Genomic DNA, 10,298 nt, shown 5'->3' with positions numbered 1-10,298 from the left:
AAATGATGTGTGTGAACTGTGAAGATATTAATAGTTTTTCTATTCATATAGTTTTTGTGATAAAGTTATTCAAATACTAGTATTAATAACTTTGAAGAGCACTCTGATACCAAAAGTATTTTGGAACAAATAAATAAAATTCATTAAATAAAGTCTTATAATAAACTCAGTCCGATTTGGTTAAATTTTGATTTTTTAAAAGTAATTTATTATTCTGATTTTGTAAAAGTAATTTATTATTAATGTATGAATAGTAACAGAGATTATTAATGTATAAATGCTACTAGTATCTTTACTATTTTTGTTTATTGGATATTGTGTAACACTAATAAAATATGACAGTTTTATAATAAAATATAAAAAGATAGCTAATATAATTTTTTTTTGCTAATACAAGCCCAAGTCAACTAATATATTAAAATAGAAATTACTCCTAAGGTTGAGAATAGTTTACTATAACAATTGCACATAATTCTATTATGTTTTACAGTATTTCGGTTTGTATTGTCTTGTTGAGATAAATAAGAGGGGAGAGCTAGAAATAGTTAATACCTTAAAAGGCTTTTGGCTTGTGAAACTGATGGCCTGACATGATCCCTGTTGTGCCTTGGTGGGTTAGTCTTGGCAACATCCACTACTATCATCCATCCATTAATAATCTTGCCATTCATCTCTTTCAATGCTGCGCTTGCAGCCTCCTCTGTGGTGTACTCGACAAATGCATAACCCTTGGACCTTTTGGAAATTTTATCCATAATAATTTTGACTTCAACAAGATCACCAAAGTCTTCAAATGCTGCGCGTAAGGTTTTCTCAGATGTATAAAACGATAGTCCTGTCACAAAAAGCTTTTTCGTTCGCAGGGGAGCTGCCTGACTCACACTGTTTTCTAAGTTATTACCTTCATAATCCTTATTTTCTGACTCAAAATTATTATCTGGTTGAACTGATAAGATACCAGGCACACCAGCTAACTCCTGTGCACAGTCGTCATCAAGTTCACAGCAAAAACCAAATATTTTTTTCCAAGAAACATGATATATGCACATCTGAGCATCCTTCTCGTTTCCCATGACCTTGGTCAATATTTGAACAAAATAATCGACAATCTGAGCCTTTGTAACAATCCCAACAGCAGGTTTATCAATTCTAACAAGCCAATGCTTTGAATTCGATAGCAGACCTTCTTGACCACTTGATCGACTATAGTCCTTTTCCGAAGAACTGAAATCCGGATCAGGCCTAACCAACAAGACTCCCGGTAAACTTGTGAGTTGGGAGGTTATTTGTGGATCAATGTCACAACAGAAACCAAAGTGTGTATCGCAGGAAGCATCATATATACACATTTGAGCATCTCTCTCACTGGCAAGGACTTTGTGGAGAGTGCTGGCGTAATAATCGATGAGTTGTGACTTGGAAGTGACACCGTGAGGTGGAGGCTCCATGAGTACCATCCAGTGGCGGTTCTTTTGTGTGGTGGAAGGGTATAGTGTTGCTGTTGCTGCTATACTTCTTAAAGATGAAGATGAAGAAGAAGATGAATAAAGATTGCAATGTTTGCTCCTATTATTGGGTAGTGAAAGGCCCTGAATTTGGGTTGTTGCTACTTTTGGTTTCAGAAAGGCAAATGTATGAAATTTGGTGAATGTAACACAAAAAGACATAACTTCCATCTTATTTTCCCTTTTGGATAAGAAAAAGGGCTAACCCGAAACTAGAGGTGTTTGCCCTGCAGTTTGGTTTGGTTTTTCGGTTTTTTAAACTGTTTCGACTCTGGAAGGCAACGACGCTGCGAACTGCACAGAAGGTGACGGCGCTGCGAACGGTGGAAGGAAACGGTGGCTACGGAGGCGGCGGCTACGGAACGGAGGAAGGCGAGAAGGCGACCGCACTGCCACTGTTGCTGTGTCGCGAGGGCTGAACGGGATGCCACTGTTGTTGTGTCGCTCCGCCGGCGAAGAGTGGAGGGGTTTTGGGCTATGACTAAGGAGAGTGGAGAGTGGAGAGCTCTATCACACTGTTGGTGGCGCTGGACTGCGTGTGTGACTCTGGTATGTTATCATTTCAACCAGATAATGATTTTTAAGGCCGGGACTTTTTTATTTAGATCACCAATTTTGGCGAGATTAATAATCTTATTATGGGGACATAGTTTAAATTTATTAATTTTGGTTAGATTAGCAATTCACTACGATGAAAATAGCTATAAACTTATTTTAATTAGCTAAGTCATGGTAAGGTTAGTAACTCTACTATAGTAAAAATAGAAAAATATGATAAGTAGTATCATAACAATGTATTAGAGTTTTTAAATTTAAAAAATTGAGTGATTTTATGACATAAGATGTTTATTATCCTTAGTACTCGAATGGTTATTCTGAATATTATAGATGATGTTCATTTTGTTACACATTGTATAAGAGAAAAATAAGCACACTATTTATTTTATATTCAAATAAATTTCAACTCTATATTTAAATAAACTTCAACTCTATTTCATAAATACTAGTGGAAGAAGAAAAAGTTTTCATAACTTGAACGATGTGGGACTAATACATAACACAAAGTTCACTGTCCTAAATAATATGGAACTTGTATTTTTTTTATTACAATTAATTAATATAATTAACCTACTAACTCTACTTGTTCCTCCGAGATCAATTTTGAATCAAAATAATATTATACTTGTCACCTCTTTATATTCTATTGTACATCTGTCATTTATTAATGTCACATAATATTCAATAGATAAAAAGTATTAAGAGTATTAATAGTATTTATATATTAATAGTCTTCCTTAATATTCTCATACATTAATATTTATTAAAAGTAACATTTTAAATATAATTTTTTAAAAGTCGTAAAAACTAAAAACTATATTTGGCAAATTAAAACAAACAAAAGACAGAGACTTTTAATAAGTACAAACTAAAAAATATTGTATTTGGTAAACTTGTTTTTAATATTTAAAATAAGAATAAAGTGATAAATACGTCTTTAAAAATTTAGACAAATTAGTCATTAAAAAAATGTATTAATAAAGTCTTATAAGATAGTAGATATGAACAAGTTATATTTAAATTAAAACTTTCTATCCTAATCATAATGTATCATTCCGTTGTTGTAAAGAATTTTATTAGTATTTTTTTAGAAATTAATCTATTTAAAACGTAAATTTTTAAGGATTTATTTGTTATTTTATTTTTAAAATAATTTTAATAAATATAAATATATAAAAAATATATATATAAATATTCATTAATATATCAATTTATATGAAAATTTCTCTAATTTTAAAAGTATAAAGTAATCTTAAAAAATTATTTATATCAATTTTTTAAAACATCACTAACTTTTCAAAAAAAAAATAAAAATAAAACGCATACACATTATATTTTAAATTTATAAAGCACAAATCATTTTTTGTTAAATTGATAACTCAAAAAAACATATTTGAGTAAAGAGTAATCATGAAATTAGTTAAATTGAAGTCTAATAGAAGTAAAGTAGTATTGTGTTTTCACTTTTCACACACAATAGGATTTGAATAATAAGAGAGTATTTTGCTTCTAAAAAACATGTCCATACCTCGTGCTCATGATATGATGTAACACAATCATCATTAATTATGAAGGTAATAAAATAAATTTTAAATATTACTTTTAAAATATGGATATGCGTTTTTTGCTCTCCATATAATTTAGTTATACTAAGGTATTATATCATAGCTTATAAATCAATAATTTTTTTTTTAAATACTTCAATCAATTGAAATATGTAGTTAAAAAACTTAAAAAAAAAAAACCATAGATTCTGCTGTTTTAATGACACATTTCTTTTTGTGATAATCAGATTTACCTACCCAAAAAAGTAAACACAAAACTATATTTGATTTAGACAGCTTTAATGCAACAGACTTTTGATTTCTAGGACCTTTTGCCTTATGATATTAGCCGAAGCCAAATGGCGACTGTGTCTTTATAAGTAAAAAAATTGAAACATTCCGTGGAGGAAAGAAATGAAAAAAAAAATGAGAGAAATAAAAATATAAGTATTTTGTTTTTCTAATATGTCCATAAACATGAAGATGTCAGTCCAATGAACATAACCCGAGAATGGAAGGAAAAAAATTATTTGCAGAGAAAAGAAAAACTTGAAGAGAAAAAAAAAAAGGAAATATCATGTACTGAATAAAACTAGAAAAAAAGTGGAGCCTTCTGAGAGAAAATATAATAATAAATATAATAAAAATAAAAAGTGCTAACTTGGTAATGTGAGAATGAACCAATATCAAAGAAGCAACTTTATAATAAAAAGACAGAATAAGTTTACGACAGTGAAGCAAATTCTCTAATGGCCGTTAGGAATGGTGACGCGCCCTGCAGATTGGACTATAGGATTCCGTGCTTTACACTCGCGAGTTGGCGCGTGGAAGTGTTACTATATCATTAACTCTTGCTTTGCTCCAAATAGCTGGATTGAGATATATTAATGATAAGACCAAAGAACAGTTAACTTCATACACAACACAATACAACCAGAGTTGAAGAAGAAGCAGATAAACCAGGAAATGCAAGCAATAAAAAGAGATATTTTTTTAAAAATATGTATAATAAAAAAAATATTTAAAGAAGGTCTGGCTTTATTGACCGGAGAGGGGAGAGAGAGAGAGTCAGAGATATTGACATAGGACATCCAATTGAAAAAAATGATGAGAAATAAAGTTTGTCTAATCAATTTCAACCCATAACATATCTCTTTCTGGTTTCTGTTAGCATTCTGAGAGAGAGAGTGTGTGAGTTAGTGAATAATAAAGCTGGAGACTTTTTCTTTATGGGGTGTGGGTGTGTGGAAGTGTGAGATGGAAATGAATGTTGTTATTGGTGGGAGGCACATCTAAAAAAACAAAGATTGAGTTGAATTTGTGTGAAGAGAAGAAGAAGAAGGAAGAAAAGAAAAAATGGGAACGCCACCAACGGAAGAGCTTATGAAGAAGATCGAGCAGCTAGAGGAAGGTCACGAGCATCTCAAGCAAGAGATGTCAAGGCTCAAGCTTTCTGATGCCACCAGAAGCCACCACCACCATCGCCAGAGGTCTCACTCCGTCTCTCCGCAGCGTTCTAGATTGGGTGCACCGCCGAAGAGGGGACCCGCCGATGGAGCCTCAGCTGCCGCATGGAAGAGAGGCTCTTGTTCCTTTAAGCAATCTTCACCTCTGCAGAGAGAGAGTCGCAGTGATCCCAAAAAAGAAGGTGAAGGAGGTGGTGGTGCAAAGTGTGGTCCTTCCGCCGTGAATTTTACTGATAGACAGTATCTTAATATTTTGCAGTCAATGGGACAGTCCGTTCATATATTGGATCTTACCTCTCGGATAATCTACTGGTCAGTCTTTCTATTTTTGTTTAAAAGTTTTCATTTTGCTGCAATGGGGTGTGGTTAAGTATTATTATGGGTTGTTGAATTGTGTATATATGATTTGGATTTTGGAGATGACAAGTCCTTAGCTAAAAATGGATGTGCATGTTGGTTTTGATATGTTCTGTCCTGTCTTGTCTTGTTGATTGCATGAATTGTGGGGAGTGAGGGACCTACATTTAGAGTTTTTTCCGCCCCTTCACTCTCTTGGATTTGATTTGCAATGATTTTGCAGGAACCCGAGTGCCGAAAATCTGTATGGTTATGCTGCGGAGGAAGCTCTTGGGCAGGATGGGATTGAGCTGATTGTTGACCCCAGGGATTTTGCCTTGGCTGATGATATTGTGAACCGTGTCGTAATGGGAGAGAGCTGGACTGGGCAATTCCCGGTCAAGAACAAGATGGGAGAGCAGTTCTTGGCGGTGGCGACGAATACTCCTTTCTATGATGATGATGGAAGTTTAGTTGGGATTATCTGTGTTTCGAGTGATTCGCGGCTCTTCGTTGAAACGAGAGTTCCGTGCTTGGGTGCAAACAATGCTGAATCAGGTTCAGGCTCTAGGCCTCTTAGAAGTAGCATTTCAAATAAACTTGGCCTTGATACTCAGCAGCCTCTCCAAACTTCTATAGCATCCAAGTTCTCGAATTTGGTTAGTGCTGTAACTTTCATGTTTCTGTAATTTATACTAGTATAGCATAGCATGTCTTGATGTTAGAACCATTAAACAGGCATCAAAGGTAAGTAACAAAGTTAAGTCAAGAATCCGGACCGGAGAAAATAACGGTGATCGTGAAAGCGGGAGCGGTGGAAGTCATCAATCTGAGCATAGTTTCTCAGAAGTTGGTGTTGCAGACCACAGAGAGGATGCTAATTCCAGTGGAGCTAGCACACCCAGAGGTGATGTGATGCAGTCCCCTTTTGGTATATTTTCTCATGGTGAGGAAAGATCCCAAGGAAAAACTTTGAAAGAATATGTCGATGATAGTGAAGGAAAATCTATTCACAAGATTATAACGTCTAGGGCTGAAGCATGGATTCAAAAGAAAACAATGGCATGGCCATGGAAAGCAAATGATCAAGAAGGGTCGGAGGCAAAGGATGTCCGTGTTGCTGTGCCTTTCTTGTCAAATGATCATCAAGAAACTCAGAAGCAAGAACGTCAAGGAGGTGAAAGGAATCGCCCTAGTAACAATGAGGCTTCAGGATCCTGGTCCTCGTCCATCAATATTAACAGCACAAGTAGTGCCAGCAGCTGTGGAAGTGCCGGAAGTTGTGCTGTCAATAATAAAGTGGATGTGGACACCGATTGCTTGGATTATGAAATTTTGTGGGAAGACCTGACTATTGGAGAACAAATTGGACAAGGTAGTCATGCTCTTAACTAAAGCATTTATTTGTTAATAATCAGTTAGAGAATAAGTTTTTGACATTCTTAAGAAAAAAACCGTTTGACAGTATGCATGCTTTAACAAAAGAACTAGTATTTACCAGAAAGAATATTGACATGTTAGCTGTAATTGGACTTCTTATGTTTGAGTTGGTTGATTCTTTATGGATTTCTGGTCATTTTTATATAGCACCTACTTGCATTTTGCATTCTTATGCTTTACCTGTTTACCACTTTATTTTTTAATTGCAGGTTCCTGTGGAACTGTATATCATGCTCTGTGGTATGGATCAGTATGTATTTTTCTCTTCTTGTAGTTTATGGTTTTGATACATGCATAATGCATTATTCTGGGACCTAACAATGTAGAAGAACTTAAGATATCAACAACAATTTTCTCTTCACATATATGCACCTATATGTATATATATTCAGAATTTGCAACTAGAAGGTTCTTTAATGTGTGAACTGAGCATCATTAAGTTAAGGGATCACAGCATTTCTAGAAGGATTGTAAACCTGACAATGTTTGAATAAGCTTTTTAAACATTCAGAAACTACACAGACAACTTATATTGTTATTTTTCAGGATGTTGCGGTCAAGGTATTCTCAAAGCAAGAATATTCAGATGATGTGATACTTTCCTTCAGACAAGAGGTATGCTTTCATGTAGTCTCTTTTGTTGATTTGGTTGGAACACAGATTATAAATGTGTTTTTATTCATCTTTTTTTCTTTTTCTTTCTTAATAAGGTTTCTGTTATTAAAAGGCTTCGGCACCCAAATATTCTTCTCTTTATGGGGGCAGTGACTTCACCTCAACGTCTCTGCATTGTGACAGAGTTTCTCCCACGGTTTGTTCTGAACCTCTCTTTTGACCCATTTAATAGAAATTTGATGATGTTTTTGTTTTGCAAGTCAAAAGAGTATTCAGTTGGGCTGATTAGTATTCCGTGCATTCGTATTTTGTTTTGAATCCAGTGGAAGCTTGTGTCGCTTGTTACACAGAAACACGCCGAAACTTGACTGGAGACGACGAGTTCATATGGCCTTGGATATTGTGAGTATTCGGTAATAGTATTTGCCATCAGAACCCTGACTTTCATTGATGCCTTAGAAAATTTCTGTGTTTGAAGTACTGTTGTATGCTTACAGAATACTTTCTGTCTGCAGGCACGAGGTGTGAATTATCTTCATCACTGCAATCCACCTATCATCCATAGGGATTTGAAGTCATCAAATCTTCTAGTTGATAAGAATTGGACTGTAAAGGTGTGCCACTTTTCAACATTTTCTGTAATGTTGGGTTGTACTGTTTCAAACTTTCACTTGATTGCTTGATGATTCTAGCATTGCTCTTTTTTGTTGTTATTATTATTATTATTATTTGGTTTACATGTTTCTATCATTGTCTTCAATGAAGCTAGATAATATCTTCACATGTCTTTACAGGTTTGTGACTTTGGTCTTTCACGTCTTAAGCATGAAACATTTCTCACTACTAAGACAGGGAGGGGCACGGTAGGTTCATCTGTCTCTCTTTATGTTTTGGCTGCTAAAAAAATTGTCAACACATCTTTCTGATTGTAGCATTTTTCTGTTTTGTAGCCACAATGGATGGCACCAGAAGTTCTTCGTAACGAACCCTCAGATGAGAAGTATGTCCTCCAACCTATGTCCTCTTTGAATTCTGTCAAATGTTGTTAAAGAAATTTGAGTCCTTGAAAATTCATTTTTGCTTGTCCTTGGGAACTTCAGGTCCGATGTATACAGCTTTGGAGTAATATTATGGGAACTTGCAACCGAAAAGATCCCTTGGGATAATCTCAACTCAATGCAGGTATTGCTTTCATGCTTATGTAAACCTTGAAAGTATCTCGAAAAAAATAGATACTCAAACTAGAATGATAGACATCACATGAATAGTGTATCACTTTGGGTGCATATAGATTAATTGTTCGTCTAGGAACATTGCAGGTGATTGGAGCCGTGGGGTTCATGGATCAGCGACTTGAAATTCCAAAAGATGTTGATCCACGATGGGCTTCTATAATTGAGAGCTGCTGGCATCGGTGTGCATGCTCATCTCTTTGTTAAAAAACTATTTTTATTTCTCATCCAAAAGAAATAGTATTATAACTTACAACTTCATCTGTTTCTACCAGTGATCCAGCTTCCCGTCCAACATTCCGGGAACTACTCGAGAAGCTTAGAGAGCTGCAAAGACGGTATGCCATTCAGTTCCAAGCTGCTCGATCGGCCGGAGGGGAAAGCCCCCAGAAGGAGTCCTAGACAGTAGACACAACCTTGGAGCTATTTTCTTCTGTCGTGTGTTCGAGGCATAAGGATATTTTTGGCACATGCTTTACCAAATGAGTAAATGAATCGATCCAAAGAGATGCTCTTGGAATCATTTAGAATTGGTGCTCTGAATTCTTTGTTCATCAACATTTACCTTACAATGAAGGGAGATGGCTGGAATGATTGGAAAAATAATCGATGGGGAGATTGCTAAACTTTTGATGGTGATTGGGTTAGTCATTTTATTTTTCTTTAGTGACACCATAATGTTTCTTCAATTCATTGGTGGTGATGCTTGTAACTGAGTCTTTTTCAATTGAATTTGATTATTCCCACGGCCTCAAAAAAATATATATATATATATATGTAGTCTTTCTATGCAAAAAGTTTGCACCACTACTTAAAAGTTGTACAGCAGATAGTGAAACCAAAAGGGAAAGAAAAATAGTTTTCATTTGACTAATAGATCAGAAGAAGAAAGTTTGTCATCTTTATAAAAGTGTTGTTATATAGCTATAGTTGGATCTGTATCATTATCCACTTAAACAACAAATTGCTACATAGTCTTAGCTAAATCCCATTGTCATTTGAAAATTATTCAGAGTTTGATTGGCCTGTTTTGATTTCAACTAATTGAATAATTATAGTCATAGATACTTTTAGTCAATTGCATGCATTTACATTCTACGGCTGCTTTTCTTAATACTAGAACTAGAATGAGACTCCTGTAATATCCAAGTAATAAATTAATGATAATATATAATAAATATTAAAATTGGCTATGTTTTGTAAAATTAAATTAAATATTATAAAATTAAATTAAATAGGTGTAAATTAAAATTAAATTTAAAAGGTATTTTATTTAAAATAATTTGTAGTACAAAGAATTTGGATGTTGGAGTTATACAAAGTGACTTTTTTATTTGGTGGTTTGATTTTTGTATTTGTTTTGGTTGGACTTAGTCTTTTTATGTGGCGTTCGTCTTCCTTTTTCTTTATTGGTTATTGGTATGTTCTTTATGAATTGTTGAGTTGTATGTACTTTTTATTGTGTTGTTTGTTTCATCCTTACATGTATATTCTTCTTCCGAAGATATATCTTGAATTTGTATGATTTTCTTTTTTCTTAATCTCTTGATGTGCATGCAGTTTTCTAATGACATCTATAATAAAAAGAATAAAAATATGTAG

The 10,298-nt window shown here is 34.2% G+C and overlaps 2 protein-coding genes across 2 annotated transcripts; one reads left to right on the top strand and one right to left on the bottom strand.

Moving 5' to 3' along the window:
• Positions 1 to 325: 325 nt before the first annotated feature.
• Positions 326 to 2,060, bottom strand: LOC130969554 (organelle RRM domain-containing protein 1, chloroplastic-like). Its single transcript, XM_057895331.1, has one exon. The coding sequence runs from the start codon at positions 1,674 to 1,676 to the stop codon at positions 546 to 548; it is 1,131 nt and encodes a 376-aa protein (XP_057751314.1). The 5' UTR covers positions 1,677 to 2,060; the 3' UTR covers positions 326 to 545.
• A 2,476-nt stretch (positions 2,061 to 4,536) lies between these two features.
• On the top strand, positions 4,537 to 9,669 carry LOC130969546 (uncharacterized). Its single transcript, XM_057895321.1, has 13 exons — positions 4,537 to 5,385; positions 5,654 to 6,068; positions 6,148 to 6,784; positions 7,059 to 7,099; positions 7,396 to 7,464; positions 7,560 to 7,660; positions 7,788 to 7,866; positions 7,980 to 8,078; positions 8,259 to 8,327; positions 8,415 to 8,464; positions 8,565 to 8,646; positions 8,784 to 8,878; positions 8,972 to 9,669. Exons 1-13 carry the CDS (start codon positions 4,964 to 4,966, stop codon positions 9,096 to 9,098), a joined length of 2,286 nt encoding a protein of 761 aa, XP_057751304.1. The 5' UTR covers positions 4,537 to 4,963; the 3' UTR covers positions 9,099 to 9,669.
• The last annotated feature ends 629 nt before the right edge of the window (positions 9,670 to 10,298 follow it).

Source organism: Arachis stenosperma, chromosome 1 (assembly GCF_014773155.1).
Source record: "Arachis stenosperma cultivar V10309 chromosome 1, arast.V10309.gnm1.PFL2, whole genome shotgun sequence".
NCBI classification, from domain to species: Eukaryota; Viridiplantae; Streptophyta; class Magnoliopsida; order Fabales; family Fabaceae; genus Arachis; species Arachis stenosperma.
The sequence above is the reverse complement of the archived record's forward strand: the minus strand, read 5'-3'. Positions and strand labels throughout refer to the sequence as shown.

What these genes read in the sequence shown, in the direction of transcription:
- LOC130969554 (XM_057895331.1), bottom strand. Translation starts at nt 1,676, where the DNA reads ATGGAAGTTATGTCTTTTTGTGTTACATTCACCAAATTTCATACATTT.
- LOC130969546 (XM_057895321.1), top strand. Translation starts at nt 4,964, where the DNA reads ATGGGAACGCCACCAACGGAAGAGCTTATGAAGAAGATCGAGCAGCTA. An exon ending in CTAAGACAGGGAGGGGCACG is followed by an intron (nt 8,328 to 8,414) that starts GTAGGTTCATCT and finishes TCTGTTTTGTAG; the next exon opens with CCACAATGGATGGCACCAGA. An exon ending in ATTGAGAGCTGCTGGCATCG is followed by an intron (nt 8,879 to 8,971) that starts GTGTGCATGCTC and finishes TGTTTCTACCAG; the next exon opens with TGATCCAGCTTCCCGTCCAA.